Source organism: Camelus bactrianus, chromosome 2 (genome assembly GCF_048773025.1).
Source record: "Camelus bactrianus isolate YW-2024 breed Bactrian camel chromosome 2, ASM4877302v1, whole genome shotgun sequence".
In the NCBI taxonomy this organism is placed as follows: Eukaryota; Metazoa; Chordata; class Mammalia; order Artiodactyla; family Camelidae; genus Camelus; species Camelus bactrianus.
Genome location: NC_133540.1, coordinates 132,419,232 through 132,440,025, shown reverse-complemented (window position 1 = coordinate 132,440,025; position 20,794 = coordinate 132,419,232). Strand labels below are relative to the sequence as shown.

The following is a 20,794-nucleotide window of genomic DNA, read 5'->3' as shown; positions in this document are numbered from 1 at the left end:
GAGGAGCCTCGCTTATCACCACTCCCGGGGACCCCCGTGGGGAACTGAGTCTCACATCCACACTCTGGACTCTGCAGGTTCCGCGGTAGGTATCCAAAGAAGGGATGCTTCCACAGGTGACAAGCTACTGCTGTCTCTGGTCACTTGAGGTACTGGTGCCAAGAGACCAGCAGAGAACTGGAGGCGTCATCATCTAGCAAGGATGATCGTCCAGGACCACGGGAGGCGGGAGGTCTTGTGGGCTGTGCACAAGGAAGTAGAGGAGACTCGGTGTGGAACCCATGTGGGGGCCTCTGGTCTTCTTTGCTGAACTGAACAGTGAATAGACAGGTGAACGCTGTGGCTCAGGAAGGCATGCTTGCTAAAGGTCAGGTCTCAGGAACGAGGCTCTAGGTATCCCCCCCAGGTACCCCCCAGGCCCGGCACAGGTGCCAGTTGAAGGTGAACGGCATGGAATGGGTGGAAGGGAGGGTACCATGAGCATCAGTTGGAATCTGCATGTGAGCTCCAGCAAGAGCGGCCAGTGCCAAGGCCTGGAGGAAAGGACGAGGAATGGACGCCCCTGGGACGTGGCATGGGGGTGCGGTCGTGTGGGGCTGGGGCTGGAACAGCTGGGGCGGGCCTGCCTCTCTCTCTCCAAGTGCCCTCAGGGCTTCCCCACGTCTCCTTCCCACGTGGGCTGGCTTGGGCTTCCTCACAGCGTGGCGGCTCCCGGCTCCACGCATGACTCCTCCTGTGAACAAGGCAAACCCTGCCTTGCCGCTTCTGACACAGGGCATCTGCTCGACATTCTGTCGGTTACAAGAGAGTCACAAGCCCACTCAGCGCTAACGGGAGAAGACACTGACCCCGCATCTCAATGGGAGGGATGTCGAAGTCAAGTCAGGTCGGGGGTGGGGGGCAATGAGGCAGATGGGACAGAGGAGAGAGGATGGGGACTTGCTTGGACATCATATACTCGAATTGCATTTGCTGAGCGATGGACAAGGTGGCCAGAAGGGACGGTGAGTCACGGCTCTGGCCAGGACAGAAAACTACAATCAGGTGTTTGTTTCTCAGGCAGAGCACCCCACACCACAGATGCCCTGCTCCTGGGTCGGGGGCACAGAGGCGACTCCAGGCGACACCCTGGCCCCTGCAGACCGCACCGCTGTGACCACACCATCCTCCAGGAAGGAGACACTGAAGCTGTCATCTCGTGAGCGCTCACTCACTGCTCTCAGGTCCCCTGCGGCTATTTGCGGGTGGTCTGCTGAGACCCGGAGAGATTACGCAGCTAGCCAAGGGCATTACGGGTGGCCCAGCCCTAATTCTGAAGGTTTGGGTCGGTCTCGCTCCTCCAGTGGTTGTGTGACGTCGGTGAGTCACGGACTGTTGGTAAAGGCCTGATCTCCTCCCTCAAACAGCGAGAACGATCCCTATTGAAGGGCCGGATTGTGGGCTCCACGCGGAGGAGAGGGTGTCAGGGCGGGCGCCCCAGTGGCGGCACTGCCCTCACTGAGTACTGAGGGTGAGGGAGGCCTCGAAGCCGAGGAGCCAGTCCAGAGGGAAGGGGCTGCGGATGGGCAGGGATGCCCAGCGGGAAACCCTCTAAGAGACAGAAATGAGTGGCAAGGGCCCTGGGCTGACGAAGGTCCTCCCAGACAGGAGGGAAATCTGGCAGGCTTCCCTGAGGAGGAGGCACTTGGTATTTGGCTTAAAGGTGGCCAGGGACAGCCAGGAAACTGGAGCTGGGCGGGGAGTGCTGAAAGGCAGTGAGCAAGGGCCCCAGCCTGCACTGCTCAGGTGACAGCATCTACGTGGGTGTCACTCCTCCCTTGCTCCTTCCCACCCCCTCCTCCAAGGAGCAGGTCCCGGTCAGCTCCCGAGAGGCCAGGCCCTGCAGGCAGATTGAAGTCTGACAGCCCTGCCTGCTGGCCGCTGGGATGGGGCCGCTCAGCTGGCTGCCTCTGTTCCTGGTGCTGCTGTGGCCGCTGGGGGCCCTGGTCACGCTTCCAATCAGGGTGTTCGTGGTGCCCCACAGCCACATGGACGTGGGCTGGCTCCACACAGTACAGGTGGGTGCCCCGGGATGTCCCCTGCACACCTCTTGAGGGTGAAGTCTCCTTCTTCCTGTAAAGTCCCTGGGCCTCACCCGCTGTGACCCTTGGGCTTGGCTGTGCTGTCGGCCACGTGGCCCTCACGGCCGGCCAACATGCCCCTCTGGGAAGCCATCCCTGCCCCCTCGGTCCTGGCAGGTGCATCCCCCTGACTCACGGACTGCCATTGTCTGTTTCCTCACATCCCTGCCCAGGAGAGCATGTTCCCAGCACAGCGGTCCGCCCTGTCCCGCTCCCAGTGCCCGCGCTCACCGTGTGTCTGGCGCAGAGTGGGACTGGTGCCCCCTTGTCTGAAGGGAACTGGGGGAACAGAGGGAAGGGCCCCCAGACAGATGCAGCTGTGAGTGCCAGGGGCCCCCAGACACTCTGTCACCTCTGGATTTTACTCCTTGGTCCTTGGGGCCAAACCCTCCAGAAGCCCCATGGGGCTGGAGTGATGGTGTCCCCCACCCCTAGGAGAGCATGCGGGCTTATGTCGCCAACGTCTACACCTCGGTGGTGGAGGAGCTGACCCTTAAGAAGCAGCGCAGGTTCATCGCCGTGGAGCAGGAGTTTTTCCGGCTGTGGTGGGATGGCATCGCCTCGCACAAGCAGAGACGCCAGGTACTGCTGTCCTGTAGGGTGTCCTTGAAGGGTCAACCGAGAGAAGAATGGCTTGGGTGTCCTGGTGATGACCCTTTAGGAAACTCCTGGGGCAGTGCGCTCTCTGGCCACGCTTGTGCTACATAAACCTCAAGGCTTAAACTCTACTGGGCTCTTTGCAGGGTGTGTTTAGATCAGTTTTGTGGTCAGCCCCGTGCCCGGGAAACAGCTTTGTGTTCTCATCCCAGCTGTGTGGCTACTGGAAAACTGCAGCTCTGGCAACCCACCAGACACTCAACTGGCATGAACCGAGTTCCCTTTGACACTGGGCACTCCCAGGGGGCCCAGAGCCCACACCCTCTTCCTTCATTTCAGCATCTGAGTGACCCCCATGAGCACAGGAGCCGGCAACCCTGCCGGGGGTGCAACAGTCCCTGTGGTCCCAAGGCCGGCAGCGGATTAGTTTCACAGGTTGCAGGAGTCAGAGGCCCCGCTCAGCAGAGGGGCTGCCTGGGACCCGGTCCTGCTCCCCCACCTCCACGTGTGGTGAAGGCGGCGACTGGACTCTGTCCCCTGCAGGTCCCACAACTGTACGTGGGAGTGACCACTCTTCTTAGGGAGGCTGTGCCCAGAATGAACATATGATGTGAGTTCATAGGACAATTCTCTGGAACTTGGTCCCCTCCAAGCATCCCCTTCGTTCGAAACAGGTTAGAGCCCCACGACTTGCTCAAGGTAGCAGAGCTCAAAAGGCAAAACAGGGAGTCCACCAGGTCCTCCTCCAGCAGGGGATGTGACCCTGCAGCCTTTGGCACCGAGAGGACGAGCCTCCCGTCCGATGGGCACTGCCTCCTGCCAGGCTCTGGGCTAGGACCTTCTACACATTACTTCGTTGACTCCTCTCAACAGCCAGTACACTGGGGACACTCAGCCTGCTGTACACAGTGGTCCAGGTTCAGAGAGGGCAGGCAACTGGCCAGGGACCACAGAGCTTGTACGAGACAAGCTGGACTCTGTGTCAGATATTCTGATTTAAAGCATGACTCTCCATGGGGTCCAGTGGATGGTCCTCACTTCTTTACATGGACACCCCCAAACTCAATTGCTTGTCATCCAGTTGTGACAAATGCAAATTGAAGGATGTTCTACAGAATAAGTAGCCTTAATCCTCAAATTTATTCATCACAGGAATGAAAAAGAAGGCTCAGGAAATCCATGAATACCATGAATTTGATAGTAGCATTATTAATTTCCAGATTTGGAGAATTATGGAATAGTAAGAATGATCTTGTCCTTGTCAAACACATACTGAACTGTTAAGATAAAGGCATGTTATTGTTAACTTTTACTTTCAAATGGTTTAGAAAAAGCATACTATGAACGTAAAGAGATGGGGAAGAGATAAGAGAAATAGGGAAAAACTATTAACTACTAGATAATCTTGGGAAAGGATTTATGGGTACTCTCTGAACAATTCTTGCAAATTTTTCACAAGTTTGAAGTTATTTCAGAGCAAAACTGTAAAATGTTTATTTTTATATATTTTCGATGAAGGAACAGCCAGGGGCCAGGTGCTGTTCCGGATGCTGGACACACTGGGGACCAGGACCGTGTCCTGCTTTTTCAGAATAAATGTAGATGAGTGCGGAGTTGGAAGGAAGAACCGTAAGACACTGGAGACATGTACCCAGTGAACACAACCAGACTTGGGGGCTATAATCTGGATTTTCCTCTCTGCCCACAACACCAAGGTCCACCAGCTCCTGGCCCAAGGACGCCTGGAGTTTGTCCTCGGAGGCCAGGTCATGCATGATGAGGCCGTGACCCACTTTGATGACCAGATCCTACAGCTCACAGGTTCGATTACCCTTCCCCAGACCCGGGACTCCTTGTCTCCCTCCTTGGGCTGGGCTGGGTGTCTGAGCCCCGGTTCTGGGCTCCATCTTCCCCTCGCAGCGGGAGACTGTGACCAGTAAGTGCGATGATTGGCTGGTGCCATACTCATACCTGTGCCCTTGGGTGCAGGGCTCAGGGGTGTGGCTTCTAGACAAGATGGCCTGGCTATATCCCAGATTCTAATTCCCAACCCTGTGACCCTTGGCAAGAGATGGAACTACATAGAGCCTCAGGTTTCTCCTCTATAAAGTGAGTTTGATAAGGAGGTAAAACCTACCTCAAAGGGTTTATATGAAGATAAAATTGAGACAATTATAATGGAGCACATTGAGTACAGTGTATGGTTACCTAGTAAATGCTCAGTGATGTTTAGAGGCTATCCTGCCATCACCCCACCCAACAAACCCTCCACCAATACCACTGCCTCCAGCACCTCCAGCACATCACCATGATTACCACCGCCACCATCATCTGCATCACCTCCAGGGACACTACCACCTCCAACAGCACCACCTAGTCTACCAACAACCACCACCACCCCCATGATTACTAACACCACCATCACCACCTCAACTTCCGCATCCACACCAGCACACCACCACCATCACCACATCAGCTCCAACACCACAGCCACCACCACCTCCGTCACCATCATCATCACCTCCAACACATCATTACTACTTCCACCAAAACAAGGACCACCACAGACACCATCGCTATCACCGCCATCATCACCTCCAACACCATTGCCGCCGCCACCACCACCACCACCACCACCACCACCACCACTTCAGCCACCATCACACCTCTACAACCTATCTACCATGTAAACCACATCACCTTCAACATCATCTTCACCACCACTGACAACACCATCACTTTCTGCATCACCTTCACCATCAGCACCACCACCAACTCATCCACTACCATCATCATTAACTCCACCACCAAAAGAGGGACCACCAACACCACCACTATCAGCCCCATCACCACAACCATCATTTCAACAACACCACCATCACCAACATCAAAACTTCAATGCCAGATCTACCACCATCACCATAACCACCAACACCACCCACATCACCAGCATCTAAAAAATTTCATCACCACCTCTACCATCCTCACCGCTATCATCACCACTACCACCACCATCACCATCCTCATTATCTCTGCCTCCACTGTAACTAGCAGAACTACCATCACAACCACCATCACCACCACAAACATGATCACCTCCCTCACTTCCATCACTGCCACCTCCACCACCACTTCATCCATCACCACCAAAAACCCTACATAAACATCACAACCTACTGAAGGTCGACCACTATCACCTCCACCATTACCAGCACCACCACCATCACCAACAGTATCATCAGCATCTCCACCTCACCATCACCAGGCACACTTGCACTCAGGGAACATTCCTCTCCATTTCACAAATGTGTTTCAGAAGTGGCACTTCACCTACCCCTAAAGGCAGGATGGGGAGGTGGCATCATTGTTCTCAGTTCATTTTGCAAAAGGGATACTGAGACTGAGACCAAAAGAAGGAGGAAGGGTCCATGGATGAGCCAGGAGTAACTCTTGAATGTGACTGAAGCTCTAGCCCCATTGTCACTCCACTGAACAGTAACCCCAGGTAACCCCTGGGTAAAGCATCAAGATAGCATTGGATGTTTTCTAAGGATCTTCTTTACATGAGCTCTCCTTTCACTCCTTAAATCTGTGGTCCCACCCTCATGTGAGTTTCTGCTGCCTTCTTTCTGGATGTAAGTGGGAACGTGATGGGAATCTTTAAGTTTCTTTATGTGAAATCCCCAGGCTGCTTAATGCAGCTTCAGGACTCAGCTCCTGGCCTCCTCCCCATCCTTCTGCCTCCTGAGGCCCCTGATCTGCTTCAACAACAATGCCTCCTGTGCCTTCAGTCACCAGGTTCCTCTTGTTTATACCTGAGCATCTCATCTCAGACTCAGCTGAAGAGTCTCATGGTCCAGGAACCTTCCATTTGGACCCTCAGGACCTTATCACCTCCCCTGTTCACCCCAAAACTACAGGTCGTGTCTGGCAGTGACTGCAGTCTGATTCTTCTCTGGATCACTAAGGCTCAGCCCAACTTCTGGCAACACGAGTGCTGGTGGGCATGGCAGCGAGGGGGTGGGTGCTGTCCTACTCTGGCTCCGGGTGTCCACAGCGGAGACTATCCTGTGAAGGGCCTGCTGTCCTGGGTTATTTCAGCCCGAGCTCTGGGCCATGTCCCTCAAACGCCTTCCCCCCAATACTAGTAATGCCCTCTCTCCGTGGTTGTCACCCCGGTTCTACTTCTTGCTTGTTCTCTGTGACTCCTCCCCTGAAGTATGAAACCTTGCCTAACATTCTCCTGGGAAGGAGGGGAGCAGGCCTCCCCAGCTGAGGCAGCAACCACAATTCCTATGTCCCCTTGTCCCTCTGTCACCCCGGCCACTGTACTCTGGCCCCGCCCTCCACTCACTAGCCAAGTAAATCTTGACCTGGTCGTTGTGCTCATTAGAACACTGGTTAAACTACTTTGACTGTGGCCAAGTGACTGTGATCCAACAAAAGGGATGGTTCTTTCTCTCGTGGGGAAAATTCTGCAAGTGCAGCCTGTTCTGGGCCACTGGGTGGCTCTGCTCCACAGAGTAATCCAAGCATCCAAGCTGCTTCTCTTCGCTCTGCCATCTCATAGTGTGTCTCGCCCTCCTTGCATGACTGGAGGTGACTCACCCCAGTGAAATGTCATCCCAGCAGGAAAGGGGGAAAGAACGGTGGGAAGACAGCAGGCTGCATCTTTCCAAAGGTGACCTAGAAATTACACTCATCACTTGTGCTCACATCCATGGACCGGAACCTGAGTACTTGGTATATTTTCCAAGAAAGGCTGGGAACACAGTCTCTAGCTAGAAGCTTATTATCCTGCCAAAATTATAGGGAATGTCTGGTTCTGTTACTAAAAGGCAAGGGGAGAATGTATCTTGGGGGACAGTGGGCTGTTTCATTCATTAATCACCTGTTCATTTGGGTCTCAGGAATAATTTCTCCTGGAGTCCAGAAAACCTGAGAACAGTGACTTGAGTCTCTAGGATATTTACTATTTACTTACAAAGAAGGGAAATGGTTTGTGGACTGATGCTGCAGCCCACTGATGTTTCTCACATTCTCATATCCTCTCCCATGTGATCACAGAATAGCTGCCACAGCTCCAGTCAGCATGAACCTATTCTTTCACAGTCAAAGAAGGAAAAGGGCAGAATGTGGGCTTTCTTACTGACCTCGTCTTATCTAAGGTGGGAAATATTGCCCTGAAGCCCAAGCAGCCTTAACCCACACATCTATTTTCTCTGTAACCATACTCCATGACCACATCTAGTTTCCACAAAGACTGAGAGCAATATTCTGGCAGAGGGAAGTGAGCTTGCCATGACCACTAAGACCAGAGACAATTCATCCCTTGGGCCTCGGTCAGTGTCCCCTGAACAAAATGAAGATTCTGTGAGTGAGGAATTTGGGGTCACTGAGTCAGCAGCCATCATGACTGCCCTCCTCTCGCCGCACATCTGCTGAGGGTGTGCCCTCCACAGCTTACTGACCCCCTCAGTGTGACCTACTGACCATCCCCTCCCTCATCTCAGAGCCCTGGCCCCCAGCTCTTCCCCCTTCTCTCCAGCAGCTCCTTCTTGGTCTCCTCTGCTTCCCGCACTCCCTCTGCTGCTCCCACTGGTCCCCAAGGGCTCGGAGCCCCGCCCCAAGTCCAGCTGCCTGGTTCACCATCCTCACCTCCTCTGTGAACCAGACCCCGATCGGCCTCAGGCCCACCCTGACCACCCAGCAGTCGCCTCATTTCTCACTGAAACTTGTTCATAGAACTGAGCATGTCTCTGTCCCAGAACCACGGAATCTTCTAGGTCCCAGCCGGCGTCCCAGCCTGGGGAGGTCATCAGTGGAAGGTAGTTCGAATTGACACCAGCTACTTGTGCTCTCTGAGTCTTTGTTTTCTCTCCTGAAAATGCAGGCGGTTGTCACCAGCTCTTGGGCCATTCAGAAGATTATATCTGGGGAAAACTGGCGAACTTTAATCAATGGCTTATCAGGTCTAGGGCTTTCTCTCTGCAGCCATGTCCCTGACACCTCGCTCCTTGCTGTGGCTGGTAAATCATGAATGAATGAGTGAAAGGTCGGACTATTCTGGGACGGAGCCCCTGTATTAGCACCTGCTGCGGCAAGACCCTGCTTGGCCTGGAAGAGGGCACTGCAGCCCTGCAGAAGGGCAGGGGGCCCTGGGGGAGTCAGGGGGTGAGGGGCCACACTCCTGTCACCAGTGAGGCTTATCTCTTTGCAGAAGGACACGGGTTTCTCTATGAAACATTTGGGGTCCGGCCTAGGTTCTCCTGGCAGGTCGACCCATTTGGAGCATCTGCCACGACCCCCACCCTGTTTGCCCTGGCGGGCTTCAATGCCCACGTCATCTCCCGGATCAACTATGACCTGAAGGAGGCCATGCAGCAGGACCAGGTGAGTGGTGCCCCACATCTGCTGCTGCCGGCTCACCCCTGCTTCGTCCCCACTTTGTCCAGTGCATCTCAGAGCCCCTGCTCTTCTCCAGAGCACCTGGGATCCTTGGGGGCCCCTTATGCCACTGGATGTCCAGGCCCATCATTGCGCTGCTGTGCCGTCCGCCGTGTGTGACTCTTTCCCTCCTGCGTGGCTGGACCTGGCTGAGCTGCAGCCCCGGTTTGGCATCTCCTGCTCTGTGTCCCCTTCACCCTCCAGCCCTGGGGCTCGGAAGGGACCAGAGCAGACCTGCTCTCAGTAAACCGTGCTGGGTGCAGAGAGGAGGAGGGCGGGGCTCAGGGCACCTGGGACACGGTCACTCTTCCAGGGTGAGCGCAGCTGTTAGGGACTAGATGGTGACACCAAACACCCACAGCAGACGCTGCCTTTTCCCCCTACCAAGTGCTGGGCCTGGTGGGAGCCGCCGGGCTCCTGGTGTCCTTTAATCCTGCCGGCACCCCTGGGACATGGTGCATTCGTTTCCTGGGGCCGCCGAGACACAGTGCCGCAAACTGGGGGCTTCGAGCAGCAGAAACGTGCTGCTCACAGGTCTGGAGGCCAGAAACCCGAGATCAGCCCTGGACGGGGCCACGCGCCTCCTGAGAGTGTTTGGGAAGTGGGGTCTGGGCCTCTGTCTGCTTCTGGTGGCCTCAGGTGGCCTTGGCCTGGAGACAGCCGACGTCCCCCGTGTCCTGTCATCACCTTCCTCTGTGCTGTCTGGGTTGAACATTCTCCTTTAATAGGGACCCCAGTCATACGGGACCAGAGCCCACACTAAGGCCCTCATTTCACCTCAGTTTACTCTCTAAAGACTTCATTTTAAAATGAGGTCACATGAGGTGGGAGTTAGGACTTCAGCGTGCCATTCGCCCATAATAAACTTGCTGTAATTATCCTATTTTCCAGATGGGAAAATAAGACCCCAACATATGAATTCTGACCGGGTCACCCTGGTATGAGTTTCTGGAGAGCAAAGGTAGCCTGGCCAGCGGGCCTTAGCAAAAGGGGCCTGGGCTCTAGGTGAGCAAGGGAAGCAAGCTTCTCTGTGCGCCCCCCGAGCGCCACGCTGAACGTGCCCTCGCTCCCCGCGGCGGCGCGCCTCCCCTGCAGGGAACCCTGTGAGCTCGTGTGGCTCCCCCAGGGTTCACGTGCAGAGACTAAGTCACAGAGGAGTCGGGGACCCGTGTGTGGAGCAGGAGCCGGTGCTCAGAGAAGCAGGATTTGATCCCTGCTTTGTAAGCCTAGCGCTTTCTAACCATCAGACCTGAATAACGGACTGTACTCCCAGAGAGAGGTGATGAGCACCCCGTCTCGGGGGGGATTCAAGCAGAGGTAGAGAGAGCATGGCGGGCAGGCCCTGGCAGAGAGAGCCCTGCCCTGGGAGGGGTGGGGAGAGCAGGCTGGCACCTTCTGGAGGGCAAATTCCTGGGCCCTCTGTGGCTGTGGGAGGTCAGGGGGCACCTGGACGAGGAGGCAGCCGAGGGAGACCTTGTCCATGAACCACTGAGAGGGGAGCAGGGGGCGGGCAGCCAGAGACGCAGCGGGTGCTGGGGAGGGGGAGCGGGGCAGCGGGGTGGCCCCTCGGCCCTCACTCTGTTCCCTCTGGGTTTGCAGGGGCTGCAGTTCGTGTGGCGGGGGTCCCCGTCCCTGTCAGCGCAGCAGGAAATCTTCACACACGTCCTGGACACATATGGCTACTGCTCGTGAGCACCTGCCTTGGGCCAGGCCCTGTCCCAAGCTCTCCCCCGTGTCCCCTCCGCCATGTCTCTCATGGCCACGCCTGAGGGAGACACACTGGGCGCCACCTTACAGAAAGGGCAACTGAGGCCTAGAGCCCCAGCTCCAGTCCCGGGGTGGCAGCCGCGGGGCAGCAGCGCTGGGCTCGGGGACAGCTCCAAGCCCCGTGTCAGGGGGGCAGCCCGCCTGGGGGCTGTCTGGCTGGAGGGCCCTGGGTCAGTCCCACTCTGCCCCTTTGTACCTGTCAGGCCACGGACAGCGGGACCCCCTCCGTGAACAGGGGAGGCTGGCAGGCGGGGTGAAGGGGCAGCGGGGAGAAGAGGCCGGGACGCACGCCTGGGTCTGCCTGTCGGGCCCCGCTCTGTGCCAGGCACCGTTTCTCCCTGTTTTCCTTCAGTGATTTTCATTTACTCCTCCTAACTTTCTTCAGTACGTTTTACCATCATGAGACTAGGGTTCAGAGAGGTTCAAAGTCAGGTTCGAAGGTTCAGGTCACTCCTGAAGGCTGGCCAAGGGTCCCTCCGTGTCACTCGTGTGCTGCCCAGCATGAGGCACCGAAGACCCGACCTGGGGCTGCCCAGACCCCCGCGGCTCATTGCTGGGGTCAGTGCCTCCTGAGCCATGGTGAAGCCTGAGGATTGTCTGTCTTTATGTGAAAATTTGATCATGTGTTTGTCATGACGTTTTTGGAATTCCGTCTGGTTTTTAAAGTATTGTTAAAATACCAGCATGTTGACAACTGAGATTTTTGCACCCCTGAAAGTCTGTGCCCAAGGCCAGTGCCTGTCCCGCCTCACCCTCACCTAGCCCTGCTTAGGATCCCTGGATCTGGATCGGTGGGCAGGGAGATGACAAGGAACTAGTGATCAAACGAATCCCACCATCCCTGTGGTGGACGTGGGAAGGGGGCCCACTGCTGTGGGCTCCACACGTGGGATGACGAAATGCTGGCCCCGTGGGTGACGTGCCCAAGGTCACAATGGTGAAAGGATAAAACGTGGCACCTTCTGTGCCCAAAGCTCTCATCTGCCCAGCACTGTTCTGCCCACTGCACTGATGGGAGAGGAGGCCCTGAGTGAGGGTCCACAGGCTCAAGGTGCACTGTGGCCTCCCTGAGCCCTGCCTGTCCTCCCGGACCCCAGGAGACCCCCCTTGCCGGGGCGAGAACCCCCCTAAAATTCCTCTCTCTCTCAGTAAAGGGTTTTACTGGGACGGAGAAGCTGTCTTCCCAGACCCTCCCAAGGATGGAATGTACCCCTCGAAGGACACGCCTGTCACTAAGACCAACATTGAATCCTACACTATGAACATGCTGAACAACATGTTTGAACGGGCCGCCTTGTTCCGGACACCGCACGTCCTCTGGCCCTGGGTAAGGTGTGGTCCCAGGGCCTTGGTTCTGCAACTCTGCACGGGGACAGCTGTGATGGGTCCCACCCTGCTCTAGGACCACCCTAGACTCGGGGTCCAGCTCTAACCAGGCCAGGCTCCCTCCAGGCAGCGGGTCAGGCAGCCATCCTAGCCCCGGCACAGTCCTCCTTCCCTGCAACCCCGAGCCCTCACCCTGCTACCAGCCCCTTTCCCTCCCTGGATCACCCCCACTCTCCCACCTGACATGCAGCCTCACCGAAGCTGGCCTCCAGGTTCTAATCAGCTCTCGCCTGCTTTTCCCTTCACAATGCTGGGAGCAGAGGCCTGGACCCGAATCCTGCCTCCCTGTTCAATAGCTGTGAGACTTAGAACCTCTGAGCCTTCGTTTCCTCATCTGTAAGATGGGGATGATGACACGACCCGCTTCATGGGCTTGATTGGAATCAGGTGGGAGAGGCAGCCGCGGGGGACAGTGCCTGACACCAAGTCATCATTGTCGTCATAGTGAAAGTTTATGGAGCCCCCTCTGTGCACCAGGCACTGTTCTACGGGATGTATGTGTCTCATACGTGTAATCCGCCCCAGGGGGCTAGGGGGTAGGCACTGTGGTAAACCATTGCAGATGCAGGGACTGAGAACCAGAGAGGTTAAGGAATCTTCCTGAGGCCACACAGCTACTTAGAAGGGCAGCTAAGGAAAGCGGAATTTTGTGCAGATCCGGTCAGGGAAGCTTCATCACCATTATTTTATCTGTGGCTTGAGGCATAATTGAAAATATATATGGGCGACAAAGAAACGAAACATGAAATATCTAACTTCTCGGCAGTTCACGATGGAAGGTGATATTTGCCAGAGGAAACAAAGATTCCCACCTAAAAGGTCTCGGGTCCAGATCGCAAAGTGTCACAAACGACCTCCCGTTTCTGACGCACTAGGAGGACTGTCCAAGTGGGCTGCTACGGGTTCTGTAGGTTTGGGCTTGCCTGCTCAGTATGTTATCCTGGGGCCCCTGGCTTTGAGCACGGCTGCGGCCCCGTGAGACCCAGTCATAGCCTTCTCCACACTCTGACCACGGCCCTTGACTGGGAACCAGGCAGCTCCTCTGGGGCTGCTTCAGGCCTGAGCCCGGGGGTCTGTCCCCTGTGACCGGGAAGTTCAGTAGTTTAACCGTGCTATCTATGCTCGTCGGCTTTTGTGGTGAGCTCATAACAAAGTTCCCAAGAAAGATGATAAGAATACATCTTATGAATAATTTATCCCTTTAGTCGGCCTGAGAGCCACTAGATTCTGAAGTTCCCATGGTAGCCGCTGGTAGGACTCAATGTGGCCGGCTGACCTGTCAAAACCTAAAGGGCCCTTTCTTCGTTCTTATCCTGTTCTGCCCATGAGAGTCAGACAGACATCACCTCTGCAAAACATCTGTCGACCAGGATTGCAGGTTTGGGCATATGCGATCAGAGGTGACCGGGCGTTAGGTTGGGGGTCAAGATTTGGGGTACACATGCAATGCGTTTGAACAACTTTATTGAGGCCCATGATTTCATCTCAGTCAAAATTAAGGCTGCCTCCTGTGAGCGCTGCCTCTTACGTATATTCTCACTATAATTATATTTTACGTATTTTTCCAAAAGCCAGCTTTCATCAAGACGGACACAGCGCCTGCGACTGTTTGGGGGAATTTTTTTCTGTGTGCTGCAGCTCTCTCTTTTTTTCATATTGACATATAACTAACATATAACATTATATTCATTACAGATATACAACCTAATAGTTCCTTGTGTGTATATATTGCAAAATGATCACCACAATGTGTCTAGTTGGCATCCATCAACACACACAGTTACAGAATTTTTTCTCGTGATGAAAACTTTTAAGACCTTCTCCTTTAGCAACTCTCAAACATACAATACAGTGTTACTAAGCAGAGTCACCGACCTGCACACTACATCCCCGTGACTTCCTTATTTTATAGGTGGAAACTGTACATTTTGACCACCATCAGCCATTTTGCACACCAACGACCCCTCACCTCTGGCAGCCACCAATCTCTTCTCTCTATGCATGAGCTTGTATTTCATGTTATTTCCATTTTTTTAAATTTTACATGTAATTGAGATCACATGGTATTCATCTTTCACTGTCTGACTTATTTCACCCAGCATAGTGCCCTCAAGTTTCATCCATGTTGTTGCAAATGGGAGAATTTCCTGCTTTGCATGGCTGAATAGCAATTTGTTGAATATATATACCACATTTTCTTTATCCTTTCATCCACTGAACACATAGGTTGACTCCATGTCTTGGCTGTTGTAAATAATGCTGCAGTGGACATGGGGCTGCAGACATCTTTTCAAGTTAGTGTTTTTGTTCTCTTGGATACATACACAAAAGTGGGGTTGCTGGAGCAGTCATATGGCAGCTCTATTTTTAATTTCTCTAGGAACCTTCACACTGTTTTCCATAGTGGCTGTATCAGCTTACACTCGGTCCAACAGTGCAGGGAAATTTCCTTTTCGCATCATCTGCACCAACACTTCCTTCTTGTCTCTTGACAATAGCCATTCTGGTAGGTATGAGGTGGTATCCCACTGTGGGTTTGACTTGCATTTCCCTGATGCTTAGTGATGGTAAGCAACTTTTCCTTCCTGTGTCTGCTGGCATATCTATATCTTCTTTAGAAAAATGTCTGTTCAGGTCCTTTGCCCATTTTGAACCCAAGTTGCTTGTATTTTGACTACTGAGTTGTATGAGTTCTTTACATATTTAGACATCAACTTTTTTCAAATTTATGATTTGCAAATATTTTCTCCTGTTTGGTAGACTGTCTCCTTATTTTGTTGAATTTTCTTTCTTGTGTAGAAGCTTTTATTTTGATACAGTTCCACTTGTTTGGTATTCCTTATGCTGCCATTGCATTTGGTGTCAAATCCAAAATATCATCATCATGACTGAAGACCATGAGCTTGCCATGAATGTTTTCTTCTGTAAGTTTTATAGTTTCAGGTGTTACATTCAAGGCTTTAACTCATTTGAGTTCATCTTTTCATGGTCATAGAGTTTCATTCTATTCATGAGGCTATCCAGTTTCCCTGACACCACTTGTTGTGGATAATGTCCCTTTCCAGTTTTATATTCTTGGCTGTAAAATAGCTACCATATACCCATGACCTTTTTTCTGAACTCTCCGTTCTATTTCCCTGATCTGTGTGTCTGGTTTTTGCCAATACCAGATCCTTTGATTACTATAGCTTCAAGTCATATAGTTTGACATCCTGGTTATGATGCTTCCAGTGTTGTCTTCTTTGTGAAGATCACGTTGACTATTCAGGATCTTTTGTAGTTCCAACAAATTTTAGGATTAGTTGTTCTATTACTGCGAAAAATGTCATTGGAATTTTAACAGGGATTGCAATGAATCTGTAGGTTACTTTGGATAATGTGGACATTTTATCAATATTAATTCTTTCATTCATGAGTACAGCATATTTTCCCACTTATTTGTGTCTTCTTCAACTTCTATAATCACTGTCATACTTTTCAGTGTATCGGTCTTTCCCTACTTGGTTAAATATATTCCTAGTATTTTAACTTTTTGATGCAATTACAAATGGGAGTGTTTTCTTCATTCTCTTTCTGATAACTATTCATGTATAGAAATGCTAATCAACAGTGACTTGTGCTGTTTTCTTCATTCTCTTTCTAATAGTTATTCTGGTATAGAAACACTAATCAACAAATGATTATGTGTATTGATTTTTTTATCTTGTGACTTTGCTGAATTTATTAATTCTAAGCTTTACATAGAGTTTTCCATGTGTAATATCATTTTGGCTACCAATAGTGACAATTTTATTTCTTCTGTTCCAATTTCATGCCCTTTTTTCCCCTCTCTTAATTGCTATGGTCATGCTTTATAATATCACGCTAAATAATATAAGGGCTAAGTGTGAGCATCCTTGTCTTTTTCCTGATCTTTGAGGAATAGATTCCAAGTTCTCATCATTAGTTATGATGTCAGAGGTGGGCTTATCACAGATGGCCTATATTATGTTGAGGTACCTTCCCTTTATTTCCATTTGAATGAGAGTTTTTATCAACAATGGAGTTGAATTTTGGCAAATGCTTTTTCTGCATCTGTTGAGATGACCATATAATTTTTATCTTCCATTTAGTTAATGCAGTGGATGTTGAACCATCCTTGCATTCCTGGAATAAATCCCATTTGATCATGGTGTAACATTGTTTTCTTTGTATTGTTGGATTTGTTCTGTTAATGGTTGTTGAAAATGTTGGAATTTCTCTTCAGCAGGGAAACTGACCTATAATTTTCTTTCTTGAGACTTACTTGTCTGATTCGGTGTCAAGGTAAAGTTGGCCTTTTAAAATTATATTGTAAGTGTTCCATCCTCTTCTTTTTTTTTTTTTTTTTTTTTGAAAAGAGTGACTGAGAAAAATTGTATTAATTCCCCTTCAATGTTTGATAGAAATCACCAGCAAAAATGATCTTTTGTTTCTTGGGAAGTTTCTGAATATGGCTGTTTTTTTTACTAGTAATTCATCTGTTCACATTTTCTACTTATTCATGATTCAATGTTAATATATTATATATTTCAAGGAATTTATCAATTTTGACTCTGACTACTTTTTTGAGGATGAGATTTAGGTCAGTACATTTAAGCAAGCTATTCTCACTTTTATTCATAGTTATTATATTATTATAATAAACATCATTATTAATTAGCTATATCGATGGGCTTTAAGGAACGGTCAGGATGTGTAATCAATGAGACACAGAAAGTAAAAAGCTGTATGATCACAATTACATGTGATTTATTTTTTAAAAACTCAGGAAAAGAGGTCAGATTTATGGTTGCTGTAGGTGGGGTTGAGGGCATTGGAGAATGGGAGAAGATAGTGAAGAGGTACAAACTTGCAAATGTAAGAAACAAATACAGGGGATGTAATGTAAAACATTATAAAGAGAGAAACAGACAGACAAACATAAAGACAGAGAGAAATACCCACAAGATAGAGCCTGGGAGCTGGTTTGGGAGCTTGTTGCCCACCATGGAGAAGGGGAGGGTGGTTATTGGTGGTAGGGAGGCTCTTACCCTGCTTAGACTGGGCTCTGCTCCCAGAAATGCAGGGCGTTGCCCCTGTTCCCCCACCTACAGGGATGTGACAGGCAGTTCTTCAACGCCTCAGAGCAGTTTGTCAACATGGACCTTCTGTTGGACTATATCAACAGCCGCACATCCCGCTTCAGTGTCTCGATAGAGTACGCCACACTGGGTGGCTACTTCCGAGCTGTATACTCACATAATGTTTCATGGCAAGTCCACAACCACCAAGACTTCCTGCCCTATTCCTCAGGTATGAGCCTCTGGGAGTTGGGGTGGTGATTTGGTGCCAGCGAGGTAAGAGGCCTCACCCATCAGCGTCTCATCGGCCCTGATTGGAGCCCTGAGGCAGAGACAGGCCTTACCCCCACCTCCCTGACCCACCTAGACACACAGCCTGGTTCCCACCACACCACACCTCTCACCGTTGCCCACACACACAGCAGGTTCCTGTCTCTGTGCCTTTCACTGCAGTAGTACCTTCCAGCAATACCCTCCTCACCCCTTCTCTTCCTGCAAAAGTCCTGCTTATCTTGTAGTGTCACCTCCTACAGAGCGCCTTTCTTGATATTAAGGCTAGTTCAGTTGGCTCCTCCTAACCCAAGGGCCCCAGTTTTCTTCAAATAACATACAGTTATTTTGGGCTTGTTTCCCTCAATCCTGTGTCCTGGGGGCCAGGGCCATTTTGGATACAGACAGCACAGCCTAAAAGGCGAAAGCTCTTAGAGTGAACTTACTGCATGGCTACGTGCATATCATGGAACCATCCTCTCTCAGGAAAACAGGGATATTAATGGCGCTCAGTCCATCGAGTATAAACATGAAATGAGACAAGAAGAGCTCTTAGCCTAGCGTCTGACCCACAGGAAGGGCTCAGCAGAATGTAAATGTTAATAATTATGACATCATCACTGTCTGGTGGTATCAGGTCCCTTCCTGGACACGATCTGTGCAGGCCCTCCTGAGGAAGCTTGCTCAGGGCCTGAGGTGCCTTGAAGGCAGCACAGCATTGCCACCCCTCCCAGGCCTATCACCACCTGCCCCTCCACGTTGAGATCCCTGCAGACCTCTGTCTGCAAGCCAGCACCCCCAACCCTACACCAAGTCTTGTCTAAGAGAATCAGCAAGGATGATGTTGGCCAACTTGTTGAACCATCTAACATCTTTATTGCATTAAAAAACAGAGCTTTGAAGGACCCTTCTAGTCCTACTTCGACTTTGCACATAAGGAAAAGCCAAGGGGATTCGAGGGGGTAGGAGTGGGGGTGGAATGGGGACAGCGCACCATAATCGAGGACAGCCCAGGATCCGAACGCAGCCCCCACCTCCCAGCCAGCTTTCCCAGCACTGGCTTCCATGCTGAGCTCACCCACCTGAAGGAGTGGTTTTGGAAGGAAGAGTGGAGATGTGTGGCTATCCTCACGGGACATGTGGGAAACCCAGGCTTAGAGGGGCATCCACTAGCTTAACATTCAACACCAGGCCAGGGAACCTAGAGCTAAGAATGTCCAAGACCTCTCCCCTGCCTTCCCTCAACGACCAGCAGGCACAGTGCCTCAGGAGGGCTGGCCCCAGGCGGTGATTCAGAAGTTCACCTGGGTTTGGATCACAGCTCCTCCCCTCAGGCGCTGGGTGGCTTTGGGTTTACGTGATGTCACTTTCCTGAGCCCCCGTTCCCTCATCGGTGAAGTGAGTTCTCAGGAGGCCTAAGGGTCACCCTTATGATGGCTGGGCGGCAACCCCCGCCCTTCTCATTTTCTTCCTCTCCAAAGAGACACCAGGAAGCCAGCTCAGGGTTGGTTCCTCCCCGAGTGTTGTTCTGACTCCCCCAGACCTGGGTTGGTTGTGCCACTTGGGCCTCGGCCTCTCACGTGAGCGGTGGGAAGAGGGAGCTACATGGCTCTCAGGACACTCCCCATTGGATAAAGCAGTTTGGGGAAGGCTGACTTCTGGCAGAGGTGGGAGGGGCTCCGCCTAGTGGGCGGGGTGCCGGTCAAGGTGGGAGTGGAAACCTCCATGTGGGCCTGGTTACACCTGAGGTGGGAGGGGGTACGACGATGTGGGCAGGGCTATGTTGAGACAGGAGGAGTTACGTCTGTGTGGGAGTGGCTACATCCAGGTGGGAGGGGCTGTGGAGAAGCCCTGTGGGTGGCGGGGTGGGCGGGGCTACCGGGCTGCTCCCTGGAGGAGGCACCATTTACCCAGAGACTGGACAGCACCGAGGAGGCTTGGGTCCTGATCTGAGGGCAGCGGGATCGTGAGTGGCTTTGGCAGACTGGTGCCTGCTCAGAGCCAAGGCTGTGCAGGTCTCTGTCTGACATGGACACTCTAGGCCTGGGGGGGAGTTGGGGAGGAGCTGGGGAGGACCCGTGCACCTGGCCCCACAGCCTGTGGCCTTTCCCAGACCAAGTGACTACCCATCATGGTCTGACCCAGGTCCTGTGGGGAAAGAACAGGGAACGGAGGCCCAGCCCAGCCCCAGGAGGAGGCAGGAGGAGGGAACAGGAGGGAACACCAGACCACCTGCTGGGACACAGCCTGGCCCCAGGGGTGCTCGGCTTGTGCTCTCAGTTCAGCGTCAGGACGGCGGCCACTGGGCTCCCTTATCTCTCCCTCCCCTCCCAGCCCTCCTCGCTGGGCTGCCAGAGGGACCCCGCAGGCCTGTCCAGGGTCCCTTTCCCCTCGGAGTCACACAGCGGGGCCTCCTCCGGGTCCTGCCCTCCTCACCCTCATCTCACTCTCCTCCCCTGAGGTCTTCCGGGGCCCTTGCTCACAAGGCCGCCCCAGAGTCCCAGGTGCACACTGGGCTTTCTTGTCCCCATCCCAGCCCTTCAGCTCCCAGGCCTCTCCACGCCTGCCCCAGGCCGGCCTGACCCTCCCACCTGCCCCGGCCCTGCAGGGCTCCTGGGCAATTGCTGGCCAGGCTGAGGTAGAAACATGAGATCAGTACCCGCCCTGAGCTGCCACCCTGAGTGACGTGGTAGGAATCTACCATCTCTGATCCCATCTTCCTTCTGGACCAGGGCTTGGGGGCTCCGCGGGCAGGACCTGACAGTCACTACCGGCCTTCCTCTCCCAGAACTGTTAAAGTCCTGGACCGGATTCTACACGTCCCGAAGCGGGCTGAAAGGCCTGGCGAGGCGAGCCAGCGCTCTGTTGTACGCCGGGGAGTCCATGTTCACACGCTGCATGTGGCCGGCTCCCCACCGGTTCCTGGACCCGGCCTGGGCCCTGAAGCGGCTCCAGCAGCTGCGCTGGGCAGTCTCGGAGGTAACGCCCACGTCTCGGCCACAGCACAGGATTGGAACCCCCTGGCGGTGCACTTCCCCTCCCAAGGTCACAGACCCTCCCAGGCCCCGGTCACTAGAGTCCACTTTACAGATGAGAACACTGAGGTCTCCTTGGGTCACGAGGCCC

The 20,794-nt window shown here is 52.8% G+C and overlaps 1 protein-coding gene across 1 annotated transcript in view; it reads left to right on the top strand.

Annotated features, from left to right (window-relative positions):
* Positions 1-1,925: 1,925 nt before the first annotated feature.
* The window catches only part of LOC141579418 (epididymis-specific alpha-mannosidase-like), a 35,062-nt gene continuing 16,193 nt past the window's right edge, over positions 1,926-20,794 (top strand). The window contains 8 exon segments of the mRNA XM_074375229.1: positions 1,926-2,057; positions 2,556-2,702; positions 4,433-4,538; positions 8,938-9,110; positions 10,764-10,856; positions 12,052-12,258; positions 17,432-17,630; positions 20,457-20,647. Coding sequence (XP_074231330.1) covers positions 1,926-2,057; positions 2,556-2,702; positions 4,433-4,538; positions 8,938-9,110; positions 10,764-10,856; positions 12,052-12,258; positions 17,432-17,630; positions 20,457-20,647 — 1,248 coding nt within the window.